The 22,192-nt window shown below is 45.8% G+C and overlaps 1 protein-coding gene across 1 annotated transcript; it reads left to right on the plus strand.

Annotated features, from left to right (window-relative positions):
• Positions 1-308: 308 nt before the first annotated feature.
• LOC144050180 (plakophilin-3-like) lies at positions 309-21,874 on the plus strand. The gene is made up of 15 exons (XM_077563229.1): positions 309-324; positions 866-994; positions 3,163-3,497; positions 11,367-11,443; positions 12,058-12,650; positions 13,175-13,298; positions 13,368-13,572; positions 13,769-13,928; positions 14,250-14,358; positions 14,423-14,587; positions 15,006-15,191; positions 15,277-15,430; positions 16,226-16,421; positions 17,422-17,509; positions 20,332-21,874. Exons 3-15 carry the CDS (start codon positions 3,284-3,286, stop codon positions 20,371-20,373), a joined length of 2,313 nt encoding a protein of 770 aa, XP_077419355.1. The 5' UTR covers positions 309-324; positions 866-994; positions 3,163-3,283; the 3' UTR covers positions 20,374-21,874.
• The last annotated feature ends 318 nt before the right edge of the window (positions 21,875-22,192 follow it).

The raw sequence follows: 22,192 nt of genomic DNA on the forward strand, positions 1-22,192 counted from the left end.
AGCTGGATTCACTCACAGTCGTCTATCTCCTTTTCTTTTTCTTTTTTTTTATTGTATATGATCAGAGGTGGTGCTAGCTAACTAGCTCCCTAGCTCGCTCACATGGTGCTCGTTTAAATGCTAGTGAGCTATTTAGCATCAATGGTGCAGGCGAGCACCATGTGTGCTAGTTAGCTAGCTAGCGCCCTAGCAGGCGAGCACCAAAGGTGATAGCTAGCTAGCGAGCACCATGTGAGCTAGCTAGGGAGCTAGTTAGCTAGCACCTGAGGCTGTAGCCAAACTGTGGTAGGATTTTTACTTTTTGGACCTGGATTTGCCACCTCTGTACGGGATGTACCTGCCCATTGCATGCGCATGCTAGACTGCATATCACCACGCACTTCGATTTATCACAGATGTGGAAAACCTTGACACGTCCCTCTTTTGTTATATGCCAACAGGCACTTATGGAGGCTAAATCGGTGCTGTCTTTTTAGCTTCAAAGCTATCTTAGCATGTATACTACCGAACCAGCTACGTTTGCTCTGGTCATACAAAATTCTGTTAGCAATCACTTTTTTAGATCTCAAGAATTCTCATCCGAATTTTCAGAACTGAAAACACGTGAAAAAGGTCTCCTCGCCCTTCTTTCAATCCTTCAACAATTCATTTTGAACACACTTCAAGGGAATGCGTCGTCGTACAGAGTCAGCATTCCTTTAAAGTGAAAAGAAATGTCTTCTAAATTTGAACTCTACCAAATTAGAATGATTAATTTTAAAACAGCCAAGTGTGGTGGTGCCTTGAGATAGGAGTGCCTTGTGCTTCAAATTTTTAGAGATACGAGCTGACCCTGAGCTGATTTATTTTATTTTTTTGTCTTTAGATAAGTGCCAAAAATTACAATATACAAGTGCGCTTCAGACTATCGCCCCGAGATGGCAGCAGATAAGGATGGACTGTGAACAACATTTGAAGAAAAATTAAAGTGGAACGACGAAGAAGAATAATTCAGGTCCATCAGGTGGTGTTTTGTGCTCACATTTTCCACGTTTAAAGGTTATGTGGAGAGAAAATGTTATTACTGTGTGTGTGTGTTTTAGTTGCTATTTGTACAAATGTTCATGCTTATAAAAACCCAAAACGTTGTGGGTTTTGACAAAAACATTTTTTTTAAAGGGACCTTATTTAAAAATAAAAAGACGTGATTTTTAGATGATTTCAGCTCGAGTTTTTGGAAAGAATTGGTGATCCGCGCTCTGATGTCGTTCATAAAATCTGCCACCAGGGGGCGTCCTGATTTAACAAATGAGTTTGTATTTATTGGATTATATGACGATGCGCGGTTCGGAGAATTCATGAATGATTTTTGATCAGTTCATTTACTATTAATATTAGAATAGAAACATAACGATTGGGGTTTTCCAGATTTATGTCATTACATATTGCTGATGTACTTTAAAGTAAAACCTATTTGCAAAATGAACTATTTTAGATACACTTTTAAAAAAAACAAAAACATTATTTACATATGTATTTTAAATAGAATAAAAATATTTGTAAGAATTCATTTTACATATGCAATTATGTTTAACAACTAATTGGTTAATTATATTTAAAGTAACAAATATGCCTTATATATATATATATATATATAATTATTTTTAAGTAATTGCTTGATTAATAAGTTTTTTGCTTTTGTGTTTTTTTTATGAATAATAATTACTGTTGAAATAATGATAAATAATACAATAAAAAGCCAATTGTTTGTCCAATCGGGTGTGTTTTAAAACTCAAATGTGAAGAAACGGGAAAATGGAAACGTCTCACTTGCTGAATGCAAGCGAACGTGCAGCAAAATGAGATCCAGATGACTTTTGGAGTCCACGTGGATCCCAAACCGTCCATCGGTCTTCTTCAAATCTGCTTTCGCCTTTGGAATGCAGTGAAATGCCCTCCGTCCATTTGAACCTCTCTCACACACACAAACACACGCACACACTCAAGAAAGTTGCAACGTCACTAAGCTGCAGTAATATTAGTTGTTCTTTGCAGAGGACAAAGAATAACTGTAACTCTTTACTTGCGTTTTCTGGCTAAAAAAATTACATTTAATGCAACCTACTTTTGACTTTCACTTGAGTATTTTGTTTTGTTTGTAGTTAGCTATACATTCCACTCAATACTTACATTTTTTATGAATCTATCATTGCCTGTGCAATCTATATGTTTTGGTTTTACTCAAATATTTATTTAGAGGACTACTATTTAATTCTGGAGTAACAGTACACTTTTACATTCAAGTTGCTTTGTTTTGTCTTTGTTTTAAGAGCGCACGTAACTCAAATTTGTGTTCGCAAGTCAAGGCCCCCCCAAAAAAAGATTCAAACAACGGCTCATTTCTTGAAAAACTCGTAAGCCGGTTCACTCGTATCTCAAGGCGCCAAATGTTGCTGTTTGCGTGATTTGTGTTGCAACGTTGGACGGTTTTTCGTAAATCTCACTTTTTGTCTTCTTCATGTGCTGCCCGCCGTCCGCCTCCAAATCTGCGGAATGCTCCGGAATGTTACAATAATCCCGGGGAAAGGGGGTGGGGGGGTTGGGGGGGAGGGGGGTTTGTCCGCGGAGACACTACACATGCAACAACAACACACTTTTACATTGGTGTGGACATAATTGCATGTGTGTGTGTGTGCCTTTGTCTTTGCTACATTGTGGGGCCCATACACCCGTGTTTTTCCAGGTTTAACTACCATTGGGGAGGCCAACTTGAAATAGTGGGGGGGGGGGGGGTCATTTTGGTGGCTCCAAAAGTTCCGACCTCTTTTTGAGGATCAAGACTGTTTGAATTGGGTTTTGGTTGAGTTTAGGGGAAGGGTCTCGGAAATAATGAGATGTCCCCTCAAGAAATGTAAACCCTACGTTTGAGTGTCTGTGTGTGTGTGCGTGCGTGCGTGCGTGCGCGAGTGCGTGTGTGTGCCGATAGATGCCAGCACGATTTGTGGTTGCTGTCTTCCCTCGAGTCAGTCAGCAGGTGGACGCCGGCGTATCGGGTTCCATCGGCTCGGCTCGACTCGGCTCAACTCGGCTCCGGGCCAAGGCCGGACCCCGCCCCTCCCAGCCCCTCCTGGTCACTCTATCAGGTCTCCTCCTCCTCCTCCTCCTCCTCCTCCTCCTCATTAGGTCAGCGTGCGAGTGACCGGCGCCCCGCTCGCCGCCGCCGGTTCGGTTGGTCTCGTCTCATCCGGTTCGACCGCCTTCCCTCCGGATTCTCGTGTCGGCTCTCCTCGCTCGCCGTCCCAGCATGAGCGCGGCGGCGGTGGCCGACGGCTGCTTCCTGTCCGCCCTGCAGCCCAACTCGTCGCGCACCGCCTACGTGGTTCCGTCGGACGGCCCGTGTTCGGACGCGGGGGCCAAAGCGCGCAGGGTCCAGGAGCAGGTTCGCCTGCGCTTGGCCGAGAAGAAGTCGCCGTCGATTGGGAGGATGATGGACGACGACGCGCTGCTCGGACCCGCAGGTGAGCGCCGACGGCAGGAAACTTTTTCCACCTTCACTTCGCTTTTCACAAAGACGCTACATTGTTCAATATATATGAATGTATAAAAATGATGATAATAATAATAATAATGATACAGTAATAATAACCGAAAAGTTATTCACAAATGGACTTTGTTTTGTCGCGATTAAAAACAGATTGAGTAGCCTAATGTTTGAATATCATTTTAAATCCACAAACGAGTAAAAAAAAACAAATTGCTTAGAATCAATTGCCATAATATGAACGTGTGGCTTTAACGCGCTAACATGCTGATAAATAACATGTTGAAATGGGATCAAATGTATTCATGATCACGATATTAATTGTTTCTTTTGAATTACTAAAACACCTTTATAACCAAAATGTGTCTCTATGTACTTGTTAAGTTACACAAAACTGCGTTAGCTCTATTTATGTAAAATCAATTCACAAATCCACTTGTTTTGTCGCCATAAAAATATCTGACTTGATCTACTTTTTAAATAAAACGAAGCATTAAAATCACAATCAGCAAACTGGCACAAAATGAGACTTCAGAGGAAGAAAATGCCAATTAGCTTTACTGTATTTGAAAGACTAGCTTAGCATCACGCTGATGAATAATTTACACGTTGAAACGAAATTGTTTTTGTTTGGAGAACTTTCACTTTGAATTGGATCGTTACATTTGAATTGCTTTTTCAAAATATTGTAAAATAACAAGCCACTTAAAATCTGCGCTATGTCCTTGTTGAGCTAAGCTCGGCTACGTTAGCTCTCTTTGTGATCAATTCACTCAAATATTTGTCAGTAAAAACATTTGTTTTGTAATTGAATTTAACAAAAAGAAAAGATCAACAGTTAATGCATCAGTCAGATGACTTTTTCTTATGCGATGTTAACTCAATCTTCTTTGTTTGTTTTTTCTCAATGAAAGACATTTGAATTCATTTTTAAAGGAATTAACATGAACAAAAATTATATCGAGTGAAACGTGCAAAAAATGTTGCAGTGATCAGTGACACTTGGATCAACTTTATTTTGATACCATTCCATCGAACCAGCGAAAAACTGCTCCGAACGCTACATTTTGATGCTATGAATTGAATATTATGTCTTCAAATGTTCTTGTGCGCTGCACTGATTGTGTGTTGCAGAGTTGTGCGCTTGTGTTTTGTGCGTTGTGTGAGTTTTTGGTGCAACAGATAAGATGTTCTTGTCCAAGGACTCCGCTTAAATCAACAACACGAGCGAGCTGATAAGCAGCAAACAGTTTGCTGTCGTGTTTGAGTGGGAAAGTCGGCTTCACGTGCTGCTAATTGACATTCGCAGACTTGAAACGCGTCATTCGCCGTCATGTCGCGATAGACACGCGACGCAAAAACATACAAACGATATCACGGTAGTCAGCCAGAGGCGGCAAATCCTGGTCCAGAAAGTCAAAACCCTGCCACAGTTTGGCTTTAGCCCCAGGTGCTAGCTAGCTAGCAAGCTAACTCCCCGGGTGCTCGTTTACCTGCTAGGGAGCTAGCTAGCTAGCTCGTTAGCATCGATGGCCAAAGCCAAACTGTGGCAGGGTTTTGACTTTCTGGATTTGCCAACTCTGTAGTCAGCAAAAGGACATTTTCTTCTTTGTCTCTAAAACCCAAAGATGATTTTCTTCTCGTCTTTCCATCAATTTTGGAGAGACGTTTAGTTGTTGGTCATGTGACTGTTGTGCCTTCTTCTTCCCACTTGATGATGACGCTCTGCCTTGACTGCGTTTTGTCTTTTGTTCCAATCTTTTCATCTTCAAATCATCTTTTGGCAAAGGACGACCGCGCAGTCGGCTGTCGAAATCCAAAGTTTTGAAAGATGACTTCCGCGCGCAAGTGTTTTATTATTTAGCGCGTCGTCGTTAGCAAGTGCTAGCAGCGCCATGTCAACGCCGAACGCGCATCTGGCGAGCGCTTGTCATGGTCGTCCCGACACAAGACAACACCTGAAACTTTAATCAAGCACTTCATATGATCATGATGATGATTTTTTTGTATTTCCACAATTGCAACGAGCTCTCAGGTGTCTCGCTAACACACCCGCGGCCTGCGTTGGTCAAAATGCTCCGAAGCGCAACCTCTCGTAAACCGTCTGCTGCAAGCTTCATTCCTGTAGGTTTGATTTCATGCTTAAATCTTGCACATTTTCTGTTTCCATTTCATTGCTTGTCAACTCGCGTCCAACTCGAGGTACTCGTAGGACACTTTGAGAAGAACGAGATTCGAGGGCATTTTCACTGCTGGATGCAGCATTTCATCAGTAGGCCACAGCTGACAATATGGGGAACGCCACTTTCAAAATGGCCGCCAGGGAATGAGTCGCGCAGTTCAACATCCATAGTTTTTCTTTTTTACTGAGTCCAAGATTTGAATCCAAACTTTTGTTGTTCACAAGAATGCGAGTGCCAACAACTTTTGCCGCGTGTGCTAGTGGGCAAGTTTGCAGACTTTGCGAGGCCGCGTTGGCGCCGTTTCCTGCTTTTGTGGCAACTTTTTTTTTGTTGTGGTCTTCCATGAGTGAGCGAAGGTCAGAAGCGTTGTCACGGTTTCCACTGCTGGGAAAGGGAACGGACGCGGACGTCCTCTCGCCCGTTTGCGTGCGACAAGAGAGCGCAACAGAAAAATGTCAACTTCCTGTCGTTAGCGCGTGTGCTCGTTAGCACGCTGCGCTTTTGCTGCGCTTTTGCTGCTTGTGTTTGTTTGTAGCTCATTTGTTGTTCAATATTTTAGACATTAGATGCTGCCAAATATGAAGCTTGTCAAATTTGTTATCCTTCCATTTTGTTTCGTCGCATTTGCCAGGCTTTTCATGAGACCGGCCGATGGCGGCTGTTATCAGTGCATCTATTTTGTTTCGTGTGTCGATTTTGTTTTTGTTTAGTCTAATTTGCATTGATTTGTTCATTTATATTTATTTGTTTACATTTATTATTTATTTATTGTGTATTTATGATGATTATTATTAATTTATTTATATTTTTTCTATTTTGTTTCTATTTGGTGCGTCTATTTTGTTCCGTTGCATTAGCCAAGCGTGGCGCTTTTCCCGAGACGATCCGACGGCGGCCATCGTCGCTCCCCGGCTCACTTTCTTATCAGCGCGTCTATTTGGGAATGTTGGCTTCAGCGTGCCGACCTGTCAGCTGACTTTTGACATTGACGTCAAATGTCTCACTCAGGGTGCACTCAGCACTCCTCATGTGAAATATCGATTCGTTCAAGGCTGTGAGGTCATCCTGTTTATTTGACTGCTCTTTACGTACATTGATGAGGAGGAGGAGGAGGAGTTAAATAAGAAAAAGATGTCAAGCATTTCATTTCGCTTCAAATTGTTGCTTTGGCCGATTGATGAGGCGGTGCAGGCATTATTTTTGTCCGCCATACTGTGGTATCTGTGACTTTGAATGTGTGTGCCTTCAAAAGGCGGGGCCTGGCCTGGCGAGTGATGTGGGTGTCAGCCAATGAGAGAGGGCGGGGCAGCTGCTGTTGGCTTTGTCAACCGTCCGTCAAGTTACTGGTTGTGATTGTGCAGCTCGGGAATCAACCAGCTTTTGTTATAGGTTTACTTTGTCAACCTTGCATTCAAAATTCAGCTGCATCGACCCATGACTAATAACAATAATTCATAATAACTCGGGGTGTCAAAATTAGGGCGTAAAGTTTCTTTAATGTCACAATTTAAAAACAAAAAACAATTAATGACCACACCTTACTTGTAAAGCCTGTACTGGGGAAATTCCAGTCGCAACGCAGCAGACACGTCCACGTCAAAAGTTAGCCATATTAAATTGAATAATAATAATAATACATATATTTATGGAGACGTACTGTCCAGTCACGGCGACCAGTCTCGTCACGCCCTGTCCAGTCACGGCGACCAGTCCAGTCACGTCCTGTCCAGTCACGGCGACCAGTCTCGTCACGCCCTTTCCAGTCATGGCGACCAGTCTTGTCATGTCCAGTCACGGCGACCAGTCCAGTCACGCCCTGTCCAGTCACGGCGACCAGTCCAGTCACGGCGACCAGTCTCGTCACGCCCTGTCCAGTCACGGCGACCAGTCCAGTCACGTCCTGTCCAGTCATGGCGACCAGTCTCGTCACGCCCTTTCCAGTCATGGCGACCAGTCTTGTCATGTCCAGTCACGGCGACCAGTCACGCCCTGTCCAGTCACAGCGACCAGTCCAGTCACGTCCTGTCCAGTCATGGCGACCAGTCTTGTCATGTCCAGTCACGGCGACCAGTCCAGTCACGCCCTGTCCAGTCACAGCGACCAGTCCAGTCACGGCGACCAGTCTCGTCACGCCCTGTCCAGTCACGGCGACCAGTCCAGTCACGTCCTGTCCAGTCATGGCGACCAGTCTCGTCACGCCCTTTCCAGTCATGGCAACCAGTCTTGTCATGTCCAGTCACGGCGACCAGTCCAGTCACGCCCTGTCCAGTCACAGCGACCAGTCCAGTCACGTCCTGTCCAGTCATGGCGACCAGTCTTGTCATGTCCAGTCACGGCGACCAGTCCAGTCACGCCCTGTCCAGTCACAGCGACCAGTCCAGTCACGTCCTGTCCAGTCATGGCGACCAGTCTCGTCACGCCCTTTCCAGTCATGGCGACTAGTCTTGTCCTGTCCTGCCCAGTCATGGCGACCAGTCCACTCATGTTTCACATGATATTATTATGAAATTACTGTATCAATGACTAAAAGATGCAGCCATATTTCTATTAGTTAACATAACATTTTTTATTTAGAATTATTGTATATTTGATTGTACATTTAGACCATATATAAAACTTGCGATTAATCGTGAGTTAACTGTAGAAGTCATTACGATTAATTATAATTAAAAATGAAACCGTTTTTATTAAAAACTAATAATAGCTAACAATGTTTACAATCGACATGCGGTTGTTCTCATCTTTTTGGAGTCTAAAATGAGGGCCAAACTTTGGACGTTGGACGTCAGATGGACTTTTTCCCAAAGAAGAAGAACGTGAGTCTTGATGATGAATCCTGCTTTGGTGCTGAGTGTGGGAGGACGTGCTGAATTTAGACACATGGTGCTTTTTAAAAGAAGCTCGTTAGCGGTTTGCGGCTAAAGTGCGGTTTGCGGCTCTTAAGTGTCATAAATCACAACCGGCCGAAGATGAGCGCCATCGCAGTCGCGAAGATTCCGAGTCCATTCCGAGAGCTTCGTCATTGCGTTCCCTCGCTTTACCCTGCGGAGGCCACCTTGCGATCATGAGGTCATTGCAGCCTGCTAAGGCCGAACAGGAAGCGTGTCAGCGTTCCCTTGAGGTCAGAGGTCGGCTGCCCCATTAACATTTCTCAGTGAGGCCGTGTCTGGCTTGGTGTTTACTTTTGTTGACCTGCTGGAAAAGCTCAAGATGCTCCTTATCTGCTTCCAGCGTCCGCAGGGATTTGAGAAGCACATTCTGGAAAGTTCAACCTCTGAATGAATTGGAACACGCCTGGCAACCCATCAATCCATCAATCCATCAATCCATCAATCCATCAATCCATCAATCCATCAATCCATCAATCCATCAATTTATCTTATCAAGACATGTTGGACAATTTTATGCTTCCAAGTGTGTGGGAACGCTTCAGGGAAGTTCCCTTTCTCTTCTCATTGCACAAAGAAAGCTCTATGTGGAAGAACAAAAATGGACGCGGCGAGCAAATGTCAGCGACTTTTGAAGTCACCAAAGGACAAAATTTCCCACAAAAACTCAACAACGTGTCCAACAAAGTCTCCCTTCAAGTTCCTCGTTGGTGTCACAATACTTTGTTCCACATTGTCGCTTACTGTTGGTGTGTTCCAATACTTTTGTCCAAACTCGGTCTAGACCGATTATCAGCCGGGCCAATTATCGATGCCGACATTTTCACAAACATCAGCGTCGGCCATTTTAGGAATGTGAAGGCCGATAAAAGCTGGCATGCTAACGTAGCAAATTTGGGGTGATTTTGTGAGATGTTCACAAACACTTTTGACTCGCCGCAAAGACTTTTCAAACGTAATCAGGTCATCTTTCACTGTGCTGATGTTTGGGGGCGTGGCCTTCACCAACGACTCTCTTGCCGCTAATCCAGCCGCGCCGAGACTCCCTCTTGGCTTCCCCATCCAGCTCGACGGCTCATAAACGCAGACAGGAAGCAGTCGGCCGCTATCTTCCGCCGCTGGTTCGTCTCGCAGGAGAGTTTTGGTTCCCACGCTTCATTGCCAAAAGCTTATCTGACAATGATGGTTGGGGAAGAAGCTTTAATGAGCAGCTGCTTCTCAAAAAGTTTGGCAAATGGAAATGTTTGCACGCCGCCGCGGGCTTGCATATGAATGGACTTTAGAAGGGCAGCCATCTTACGTTGCCACTTTTACTGACAACTTTGCCGTTTTTGGGCTGAAAACATTGTTATCAATGCATTCAAATGAGGCGGGCTTGGCGGGTAGCAAGGCAAGATGGCCGACGGTGGCTTCACTTCTCCCAATGGCGACTCGGCGGCATCGACAGTCCGGTCGCGTGCAAGTCCGTGAACGCGACAGGCAACGTGACATCGCCTGCTCGGACGCTGGAATGTAGCGACCCACCTTGGCCGTCCAACCACGTCACGCTGAAAACGAGCTACTGGACGTGTCGACATTGCAAAAAGTGTTTTGCAACCCCAGAGCGAAATGTTTGATGGACTTTGACAGCAGAGACGAGCTAAACAACTTTAGTCACTTGACAAAGTGCCATTTCTGCAGAAATGGCGTGGGAATGCTGAATGCTAATAACTGAATGCTAAGATGAATGCTTATGAAGTCGATGTCAAGATGAATTTACGTGAAAAGGACAAAATATTCATGGTAGTTGAAAGACTAGAAAAATGTCCACGGAAATTTTGAATGGGACGCTTGCAAGCTGGAAAGCCGCATATCGTACTTGTAGAAGAAATCTGGTGACTTCCTGTTGAAATCGAATGAATCGAAATGACCATTCTAATAATTAATAATATATGCCTAAATTCAATGAATTAAAATAAATTCAATTGGGTGTAGTGGGCGGGATTATGTAAATGAGTTCAATTGCGAAGTCACAGCGGGGCCAAAGTGCAGACGACGCAGACGAAAACTTTCCGTTTCCGTTTGCCAGTTTGAAGCAGTCATAAATGCGTGGCAAAAACGTAAACACTGAATTGGGGTGTGTCGCGACGTCACAGATGCGACACCGCGGTGGTCTCCCTCCCTGACTTTTCAAGTGCGTGCGTGTTTGAATGATTGACAGATCTCTCATATTGAGTCCATTGTGTTGTCGTGGAGTCAGTCCGTGCTTTCTTTGTCGTGAGAGCATTCCTGCGTTGACATGTGACCTAGCGAGGCTCCAGTTTGGCATGTGGCCTGGAGACCCTCCCTAACACCCCCCCCCCCACACACACACACACACACACAACTAACCCTCCCACTCCCTCCCCCTTCCTTCCGTCCGAGTTGCTGACCTTCCTCTCTGTCAAATTCACTCACAAGTTTGCGTACAAAAGTCTGCATTGTGAGGACCACAACGTCTACAAGTCCATGAGTGGAAAACACAAAAAAATCTCAAGATGTCCATGAGTGAAAAGACACAAACAAGGAGGCGGACATTTTAGGTTGTAGCGGCCATTTGAGGCTGGATTTCTTAGGGTCCCTCAAGTCAGCCATTTTCACTTCGAAACATGTCATTTGGTCAGCATGACTTTCATGAGTAGACCCGCAAAAAAAGTCTCAAGAGGTCATTCCTGAAAAGTTGGACGAAATCCGCCATTTTGCTTTTGAAACAGCCAATTTCCTTCACACACGTTTTGTGTACTTGTGTGTGTCCAGTGTGCGAGTACACGCTCCCGAGCGCGAGAGGCTTCAGCTCCAGATCGATGATCCACACGCCGAGTCGCATCATGGCGGTGAGTACTCGCTGCTGTGCATGATGTCATACTTTTATGATGTCATCGTGACATAACATCAAATAGTTGAAGGGGCAGCTCATAAGCTGAACACGCCCGGCGAGCTCCAGAGAAAAGCGGACAACACGACTTCCCGCGAAAACACAATCCACGCTGATGTTTTTCTTTTTGCTGGTTTCCCGGCAGTCGTTTGCCGCTCGGAACGTGGAAATGTGATTAAAGCCAGAACAATGAAATTGGGGAGGGGGGAGGCGGGGGAGGCGGGATATGCAAACAGGATGCGCACGTGTTGCTTTTGATTGGCCGCAGCAACAATGCAGAGGCCAAAGGTCAGCTTCCTGCTTCTGGACGCCGCTTCCTGTCAAGAGAGAACACGCTCAAGGTGGAAAAGCACCTGGTGGGACACTTAGCAACTATTCGTACCGCACCTTTTTCAAGTCAAAAGGAGGCCCAAGCCATTTTTGTTATGGACGACCAAAACTGCCAACATTTTAAAGAAATAGATGACAAAATAAATACATAAATAAGGAAAATAGAGCCCGCAATGATCATCCCGTCGCAAACGAAACATATAACACAACCTTGTGTCTGTCCTTGGCCACGCCCACGTCCAGGTCCCCACACGGCCCTCCTGCGGCTTCTCGTCTCGCTCGGCGGTGGAGACCTCGTCCAAGGTGCGAGCCAGCGTGGCGCACAGCAGCTTCCAAAGTCACAGCAACAGGAGCCGCCGCACCAAATCGCTGTGCCAGGCCGACATCAACGACCACGTGCCGCCGCCGCCGCCCCCGGAGAGCGTCATGCCGCCGCCCGCCACCCTGAGGCGCACCCTCAGCGGCACCCTGCGGGGCGGCACCCTGCGGGGCGGCTACTGGCCCGACGAGGAGACGCCCGTCCACTTCACCTACAAAGGCCCCTCGCACCGTACCATCAGCCGCATCGCCAGCCGCCAGCAGCACGGCGCCACCTACAGCCAGGACGGATGGGGGGTTCACCGAAGCGACGGCTGGGGGGTTCAGCGCGCCCCGCAGTGGCACGTCCACCGACCCGGCCACACCTCGGCGTACCAGAACGCCGTGCAGCACGCCGCCGCCGTGCAGAGGGCGGCGGCCATTCACCGAGCCCCGTCCATGCGCAGCGTCAGGAGCGTCGGGAAAGGATTGGACGTCCTGGATGGGGTGTCCATTCACAGCAATGACCAACTGGGAGGGTGAGGGTTATGTGCCACTTTACGCTTTTTGCAGGGAATGTTTCTTACCACTTTTTATGTTGTTTTTCTTCTCGTCGTCTTTTTTTAATCTTGCCATTTTTATTCTAAAACAACATTAACTTTTTGCATAACTACTGACTCGGGGTGTCAGGCACTTAACATTTTTAATCATAACTAACCCACGATGAATCACAAATTTTATATCTGTTCTAAATGTACAATATTTTTTAAAACAGTTTTCATCCTCTTGCGAGTTATCGGAATGCTATCTTCTGTTAGCCTACCAATGACATTTCACATTACATGCTAGCATTAAGCTAGTTGGCTTTAATTATGATTGGTGGTTTTTTTCTCACACTAGTAACTTCTCATTATGAATTTTATTTCTCATACTTTCCTGTCTTGACATTTTTTCACATTATAATCATAACACAACTTTTTGCTAAAAACATTATTACTATTTACTATCAAACACATTTCTTGTTCAAATGTGTTAAATGTTTTCCTTTCCATCATATTTGTAGGATGCAAGGTCTGGACATGCACACTGCCGTTTGCTATTTGTCCGAACCCGACGCCGCTTTGCAGATTCTGGGCGCCGCCTACATTCAGCACCAGTGTTACCACAGCAACGATTCCAAAAATCAGGTACGTACTCCCTTCAAGGCGTATTTGTTCTTTTTGCCGACCCGCGTCGCTGACCCGCGTTCCCGCCAGGTGCGCGCCCTTCAAGGCATCGCCGCTCTGGTTCAACTTTTCTCCAGCGACAACTTGGAGGTCGCCCGCTTCGCCACGGGCGCCACGCGCAACCTCATCTATGAGAACGCCGACAACAAGGCGGCGCTCATCGACGCCGGCGGGGTGGCGCGCCTCGTCGCCGTCTTGGGAGAACCGGACGAGGAGCTCCGCAAGAACATCACAGGTTCTTGGTCCCTCTTGCTTGTAGATTCCGCAAGATGGCGGCAATGCAATTAAAATGGAGAAGATCATAAAACAGCAACAAAAGAAAAGTTACACAGGCACGCGTATTCCGTAGTTACAAATCCAGCGTGAAGAAGGAAGTGCGAATGTAGCTCGCCGATTGCTAAGGCGCCGCTAACGTGACGTCTCGTGGGCAGGCGTGCTGTGGAATCTGTCGTCCAGAGACAACCTGAAGGAGAAGCTGTGCAGAGAAGCTTTGTCGGAGCTGAGCAGCAAAGTTCTCATCCCTCTTTGTGCCAGCGTCCCCCTCAGCCCCTCCGAGAAGGACATCTTCAACAACTCCAGCGGATGCCTCAGGTACGACAGCCAGCGGCACTTTTTAGAACCGGCATCTGTCTACCGTCCGCAGAGGTGGCAAACCCAGGTCCAGAAATGAAAAACCCTGCCACGGTTTGGCTTTAACCCCTAGTGCTAGCTAGCTAGCTAGCTGGCTCCCTAGCAGGTAAACGAGCATCATGGGAGCTAGCTAGGGAGCTAGCTAGGGAGCTAGCTAACTAGCACCCGAGTCTAAAGGCAAAATGTGGCAGGGTTTTTCATTTCTGGACCTGGATTTGCCACCTCTGACCGTCTGTCCGTCCGCATGCACACGATGCTTCTTGCCAACTGCTTGTGGTGCAGAAACTTGAGCTCGGTGAACCAGAGGACGAGAGAGAAGATGAGGGACACGTCAGGTCTGGTGGACTCGCTGGTGTCTTACATCCAGCAGGAAGTCGGCGCTGACGACAAGGTAAGAAAAAGGTCTTCTTCTTCTGCTTCCTCTTGGTTTTCATCTTCTTTTGGTTCCTGTTCAGGGTTTGGAGAACTCGGTGTGCGTGCTGAGGAATCTGTCCTACCAGCTGTACACGGAGCTGCCCCATTCGGTGCGACTTCGCCTGGAGGGTCCCGGCAGAGGCTCCGCCCCCAGGGAGGCCGAGGCCATCGGCTGTTTCACCATGTACGGAAAGAAGAACGCGGAGGTGAGACTTCGCTCACGAGCTTCCGGCGGAAAGGCTGGGCTCGTCCCCTGCCGGCAATGGAAGCCAATAGTGTTGCCGGCATTTTCTCTGCCGGCCGATTGCGAGCTCACGCTGCAGGATATCCTGCCGACATCCCGCTCGGCGTAATCGAGTCTGCTCCGCCTCGGAGGGCAGCAGACAGAAACCCGAGAAGCGGGCTCAGGTCCACGGGGAGGGTCGGGTTCCGCTAGAACAAGTGAGGCCAGCAGGGGTCCAATTACTCCCGACAAAAGCAGGCCGCCGCCAACATTCTATACGCGCGGCATACGTGAACGACGGCGCTCTTCTTCTTCTCGCCGTCTGTCTGTTTTCCATTGACAAACAAACGGAATGGTCGCCAGTCAGGCCATTTGTGCAACGCCTGTTTTTGCGTGTGCAGCACCAGCGCCAGCAGAGCCTGGCCATCCTGTCGGAGGTGTCGCGAGAAGCGCGCGGCGCCGAGTGGCTGTGGCACCCGCGGGTGGTGGCGCTGTACAAGCCGGTCCTGCAGAACGGCGACAGCACCCCCGCCGCCAGGGAGGCGGCCGTCGGGGCGCTGCAGAACCTCACCGCCGGAGACTCCAGGGTAGGCTGCCGGTGAACCGGCACGCGGCGCACGCTGCCGGCGGGCTCGGAGAAAGCGATTCAAAGCAAAGCGGCGTTCCTCCCAGTGGTCGTCGGTGCTGAGCGTGGTGGTCCTGGAGCAGGAGCGGCTGCTGCCCACCCTGCTGGACCTGCTGGACACCGACAACGAGGCCGAACTGCGACCGCTCAGCGCCCTGCTGAGGAACTTGGCCCGGCACGCGCCCAACAAGGACCTCGTCGGTGAGTCTTCAAACGGGACCTCAAAATTGACACTTTTTCCACTCCATGAAGCCGATTGAGACGCAAACACGGCCCAAAGTCACCAATTTCAATATTTGGGCTCCGCAACACAAAAGCAACAAAAGACTGAATGCACCAGAAAAGTCAACGAGGAGACAATCGATTCTCTCGAGTCAATTTGACTCTCAGCAGAGTCAAATTGGGGGCTGCTCATAATTGAACAGGAAGTCAGGCAAAAATTTGAACCAATTCGCCCACCAAATTTGCTGGACACGCAAAACCGTCTCAAGGATAGGACAGGGAGTCGGCCATTTTGCTTTGAAGCAGACATTTCACCTCCTGGGAAAATGTGTTTCATGGATGGGCCTAAAATTAGGTGGCAATGTCCATCATAATGAGATGCGCCCAAAAAAACGCTCCATCATAAGAGGATGCACAAAAAAGTCTCAAGGAGGACCGAAATTGAACAGGGCGGCCATTTTCATCATTTGGGTCAATTTGAATTTGAAAACTTGTCCCCTGACATCAGTTTCATCCGTCAACACAAACTTGTCGGAAAGGTCGATCAAAACAAGCTCAACAAGAAAGTCAACTGGCCATTTCGTTTTGAAGCAGCCATTTTGGGCTCCTACTTTAATGCCCAAATGAGCTTTTGACCAACCTTTGTCTTATCCAGCATGCTTGACGTTAGCATGCTAGCACTTAGCACTTTCCTCATGTGATCCGTTCCCGTGTGAGCGGATGTCGGACTCCGCAACAACTGACCGCCGAACGTCCGTGCGTCCGTCCCGGCAGCCAAGAACGCGGTGAACGTCCTGGTGTCCAAGCTGCCCGGCGACGGCCTTCAGAAGACGCCGTCCAGCGAGGTGGTGGTCAACATCTGCGGCGCCCTCAACCACCTGGTCACCTGCAGCTCCCTGGCAGCCCGCGACATCTCCTACTTCAACGGCCTGCCCAAGCTGGTGGGCATCAAGATGGCGCACGACAACAGGTGGGCAGGAGACGACGCGGCAAAACGGGCAAATCCAAGGAGACGTTTTCACGGCAAGAGAAAATTCGTTTTTGAAATGCTTTTACTCCTCTCACATACTTTAGTGTAAACACATTTAAATGTATAAAATCACATTTGCTGCCAGCTAAAGTTCACGAAAGCTGACACTAAACAAAAGAAAGAATCTTTCTTTTTTTTGTAACACCAAAAAGTTCAACCAAAACATAATATTGTGACCGTTGTTAGATATTATTAACATTTAAATTCTTTATATTAACCATGTTGAAAGGTTTTATAGACTCAGTATAATTTGACCTTAAGCTGGGACATATTCTTTGGTCTAGAAGTTCCTTCTCTGTGGGAAAACACATTTGGTCCTTGAGAACAGAATCGGTTTCGAACACGCACCCCTGACTCTGTTTTCGCCACCGCTCACGGAAAAGTACCCAGAGAGGAGGTTTTGTCTACAAACGAAAGAGAGGCGCTCGGTTTGAACTATAAGAAGCCATTTTACACGCGGAAGAGTCACATTCGGCACTCTGAATTCCACCTGTTAAGTGATGAATTGGAGTCTGTTACGTTGTCCAGAGATCTCTGTTAGATTAAAATCATTTTTGCAAAGGTGTTTTTTCTTACATTAAATCTGTCTTCAAGTTTTGGAACACGCAAAAGAGGACAAATCATTTTATTCCTCTTTCAAGGTCCACTAGCATCATGCTAACATATATAACACCGTCCTTTCTGCACCGTGGATGAACTCGGTCCAAAGTCTGACTTGCCCGAGTACTGTAAACAAGAAAAGAAAAAAAAAAAGGCGGTGTCTTGCAAACGGGCGAAGTTGCGAACGTTGAGGCGCGATACGGCAGCTTAACGACTTGACTGTAATTGTTGCTAATGAATGTTTAGCGCTGGGCTTCTCGCTCAGGCCGCTTTGGAATTTCCTCCTCGTTATGCGCTCGCCGTTTCACACGCTTTGTCACTCTGTGTGTGTGCGTGATAGCTCCGGAGGTCTGAAGGCTTCCAGAGCAGCGTCCACCGTCCTCTGCAACATGTTCCAGTACAGCAAACTGCACAAAGACTACAAACTGGTGAGCTCACTTCACCATACGCATCTGGGTTGGGTTTCAAAATAGGGTTTTAAGCCTGGTTGGTCTTTCAGTGAAGATTCTGGTTCCAGAGTCGGGTTTCAAGTCCAATTCTGCTTTGCAACCAGGGATCGGCTTTCAAACAAAAGTTGGGCTTTCAAATGAAGGATTCGAGACAAGGTTACAGATTGAAATTTTTAACGCCTGGGTTGGGCTTTCAAACAAAGGTCAGGCTTTCAGCTAGGGATAGGGGTTCGAACGCTTTCAAGAAAAAGTTAAGCCCCGATGACGCTTTCACAAACAAGAGTTGCTTTTCAAGCTACGAGGAGGGTTTCGATGAAGGGTTTCAAGCCTTGTAAGGGTCGAGCTTTCAAAGAGTTTCAAGCCAGGGTTCGGGTTTCATGCAGTGTTAGGGTTTGAAATTGGGGTTGCAGGTCTCAGTTAGGGTTTTTAACCAATGCAAGGGTTTTAAAGCAGGGTTTCAAAACAGGACGAGGGTTTCAAAAATGCGAGCCTTAGGGATTTAAAGTGTTAGCGTTCTTCTTTTTTGGAGGAAAAAAAGTGTTAGCGTTTTTTTTTTGGAGGAATTTTTTTTTTTTTAAAGAATGTGTTAGGGTTCTTTTTTTTAACCCAAAAAATGTTTGTGTGGAAAAAGAAGTGTTAGCGTTCTTCTTTTTTGGAGGAAAAAAAGTGTTAGCGTTCTTTTTTTTTTGGAGGAATTTTTTTTTTTTTAAAGAATGTGTTAGGGTTCTTTTTAAAAAAAAAAATGTTTGTGTGGAAAAAAAAAAGTGTTAGGGTTCTTTTTTTTTTTTTTGGAGGAATTATTTATTTTTTTAAGAATGTGTTAGGGTTCTTTTTTTTAACAGAAAAAATGTTTGTGTGGAAAAAAAAGTGTTAGCGTTCTTTTTTTTTTTTTTGGAGGAATTATTATTTATTTTTTTAAGAATGTGTTAGGGTTCTTTTTTTTAACCCAAAAAATGTTTGTGTGGAAAAAGAAGTGTTAGAGTTCTTCTTTTTTGGAGGAAAAAAAGTGTTAGCGTTTTTTTTTGGAGGATTTTTCTTTTTTTTTAAAGAATGTGTTAGGGTTCTTTTTTAACAAAAAAAATGTTTGTGTGGAAAAAAAAGTGTTAGGGTTCTATTTTGGGACAAAAAAGTGTTCGTGTATTTATTAATTCATTTTTTTTAGAAAAGAAAGTGTTAGGGTTTTAATAATTTCAAACGAGAGTTTCAAGTACAGACAGTCAGCATCAAACAGGAGGAGGGGCGGGGCTACATGGGGGGGTTCCAGAGGGTCTGGCGTTGTCTGTGAAAGCCGCACCCGTGATTTAGGAGAAACTCGCCAGAATGAGGCTTTGTGTGAGAACAAGAGCGCTGCGGACATCTGGTTGCCATGGCGACAACCCCTCCCGGCAACACGTGCGCTCACAAGCACATGCTACCGACACTGTGTGTGTGTGTGCGTGCGTGCGTGCGTGCGTGCGTGCGTGCGTGCGTGTCAGGGTACAGTAAGTTCAGTGTGTTCGTTCTTCATCAACTGAAGACCTGATCCAAGAATGCTCACCATCCCCCTTTTTAGTTTCACGTTGTTGTCGAGTCAGCACGCACGCACGCACGCACACACGCGCGCGCACAAACACAAAAGAGGCGTTGCGGTGGCGTCCCAATAAAAGTGATCTACGGCGCCATTTACACGCAAGCGTACAGAATAAAAGTCCAAAGCAGCTCAAACCGCTTCAACTCTCGCAGAAGATCGACGCCGTAGCACTACTTGATGCTAGCGGAGCCGAAAGCACGTCGGCCAGGCGACCCCAACCTGGATTGAGACGACACGCAGATGTATTTTTTAGAAGTGAGCGTGCGTGCGTGTCCAGATGTTATCCACGTGCGTGCGTGTTACAGCCCGTCATCTCCTCTCCGATTGGTCGACTGGCTTGCTCCTCCCCCTTCTCCTCCAGGTTTTGTTTTGACGAGGGGAGTGTTCAAAAAAAAAAAAAGTTTTTCTTTCATCAGGAATGAGCTGCCTGACGCTTTTCTCAAAGCTTCCTTTAGCAAATTCAATTTCTCTGAAAACGGCTTTTCATTATTCGCCATCATTTTCACAACTTGCAAAAGCATGACGCGCATTTTTGCACACACGAACACTGAGGCCAGCAAAGGTTTTGTTTGAAGAGGGTTTTTAAAAAGTTCGGGTTTCAAGACAAGCGTCGTGTTTTAAAATAAGTTTCGGGGGTGGCAAATCCAAGTCCAGAAAATAAAAACCTGCCACAGTTTGGCTTTAGCACCAGGTGCTAGCTAGCCAGCTAGCTCCCATGGCGCTCATTTACCTGCTAGGGAGCTAGCTAGCTAGCTAGCATCAATGGCTAAAGCCAAACTGTGGCAGGGTTTTGACTTTCTGGACCTGGATTTGCCATTTCTGCTTTCTTAGGGTTTTTAACAAGGTTCCATGTTTCAAAGAAGGCATTTCATTTGTTTTCAAACTTCCATGAAGGTCTTCAGCAATCGATAGGGTTTAAAATAAAGGCTAGGCTTTCAAATAGCTTTCAAGTCGGGATTCGTGTTTCAAATTAAACTTTCAAGCCTCGGTTACAGTTTGAAACAACGGGTAGGATATCAATAGAAGGTGCCAAGCAAAGTTTAGGGTTTTAAGTCTGTGCTAAGGTTTCAAAATAGGATGTCAAGCCTTGGCCCAGGGTTTTTTTTTTTTGTTTTTTTTTTTGGCCCAGGGTTTAAAGCAGTTGCTTTATTTTGGGGTGGACTTTTTAGTACTATAAAATGAAGTTCCTGCATTTACCATGTAAATATTTCCTTTTTTTTTTGTCTTTCAGAAAGGGTTTGCGCGTCGAGATTTTGCCGACGCCACCATCTGAACGCTAAAAGCCAGACTTCCCCCAAAAGGAAGTCGGCTAACCAGCTAACCGTCCTAACATGGCCGAAACAGGAACAGGAAGTGACAGCTTGAGGTTCAGCCAATCACCATCAAACTGCTACCTGGTTTCCATGGCAACGCTCACTAATCACTAAAACATTCGTACTTTTACTTCTTAAGTTGAAATGGCAAAAAGTGGATTTTTTGCCACTTTTTGCCACACACAAACACATTTTTGTTAACCCCCCCCCAAAAAAAAATGGAAACCATTTAAACGGGCGTAAATGTTGTTCCACAACTTGCTAGTCCACCATTTTGGTTGTCCTCTGAAGCAAACATTACATTTTACAAACTATTTGGTAAATGTGTTGATTTATGACCTCCTCAAAATGGTGGCTGTCAAACTGTCAACTGTTTTGCTACATAGCTAGCTAGCTAGTCCTCCATTATTCTAGCTGTCCTCAGAAAAAAAAAGGGAAACTCAGCAACACATTTGAAAATGTGTTGCTTTATGGCCCCTGGTTTATGGTCAGTGAACATCGCTCCTTTAACACATTCAACTTTCGCAAGGTGGCGGTGATTGATAAATTGACTTGCCTGTGGGGACGACACAAAAAACTGGAGGACGTTTTGTAAACTTGATCGCAAACATAAGATAATGAAGTAGTGTTGGACGGACAGAAAGATGATGGTTTATGGCCCCCTAGAAGCGGTCACCGTCTTAATGAAGGAAAATGTTACGTTTCTCACTGATTGTCACTCAATAAACATGTTGACGTTTAACAAGTGTTTGTTGCTAAAAATAAACTGGAACATTCGATGAACTGTTTTTTAGCGCCCCCTAGAGGCAATCGACATCTCAACTAACATAGATGCTGCACTCACCAATGAATGCTGCTCAGTAAACACGCGACGGACATATTTACTCAAGAGGAAACTACAACGCGTTTGATAGATTTTGTGGTTTAAGACCCCTACGGGTGGTCATTATGTTAACTGATGTTTTGTTGAGTAAGAAGAAACTGACATTATATAAGTTGGCGATGTTTGCCAAAGCTCAAACTGCAACCTCTTAACTGATGTTTCACACTTTGATATTTCGAAAGATGGCGGTGACGGAAATACAAAGAGGAACCATATTTGGGGATTTATGGCCCCATTGGTGGTTGCCATCTTAAGTAATGGAAATAATTGCAACACTATTTTGTAATGAAACATTGACGTACAAGTTGACGGAGGTGCACACACATTTGATTTAAATTTGGTGATTTATGGCCCCTCACCATTGTGGCTAACATAAATGTTTATTTTTTCGATGAACATCACTCAACAAATCTGTGTTGTTCAAAAAATGGAGATGATTTGTTTTTTGTTTTTTTACTGAAAGTGCCCTGAATGTTGCTTTTGACAAGATGGCGCTGATGCAAGTGATTATGAAAGCTCAAGCTGGAAAAAATAAAGGGAAACCGTTGAAATAAATTGGGTGCTCTATGGCCCCCCTAGAGGCAGTCGCTATCATTGCAAATGTAAGCATTTCATTTGTCAAGCAAACTTTTTTCTTTTTACTAAACATCAAACTGGAACTTGTTTATTAAAATGATTTATGGCCCCCAAGAGGCGGAATGAAATTGTCCAGTCTAACGCTGCCTTCAGGACTGCTGGGAAGTTGCAATGCGACTCATAGAAGAATTTATCATCAGAAGACTGACAACAAAGTTTTATTTTTTTAATCAATTTACCAAATAACTTTATTTTAATAACTATTATTTGTGTTAAATAATCTAGTGCAACTAATATTCTCCCTTTCTTCTTTGAGTTAT

The sequence above is a fragment of the Vanacampus margaritifer genome, chromosome 4 (assembly GCF_051991255.1).
Source record: "Vanacampus margaritifer isolate UIUO_Vmar chromosome 4, RoL_Vmar_1.0, whole genome shotgun sequence".
NCBI lineage: Eukaryota > Metazoa > Chordata > Actinopteri > Syngnathiformes > Syngnathidae > Vanacampus > Vanacampus margaritifer.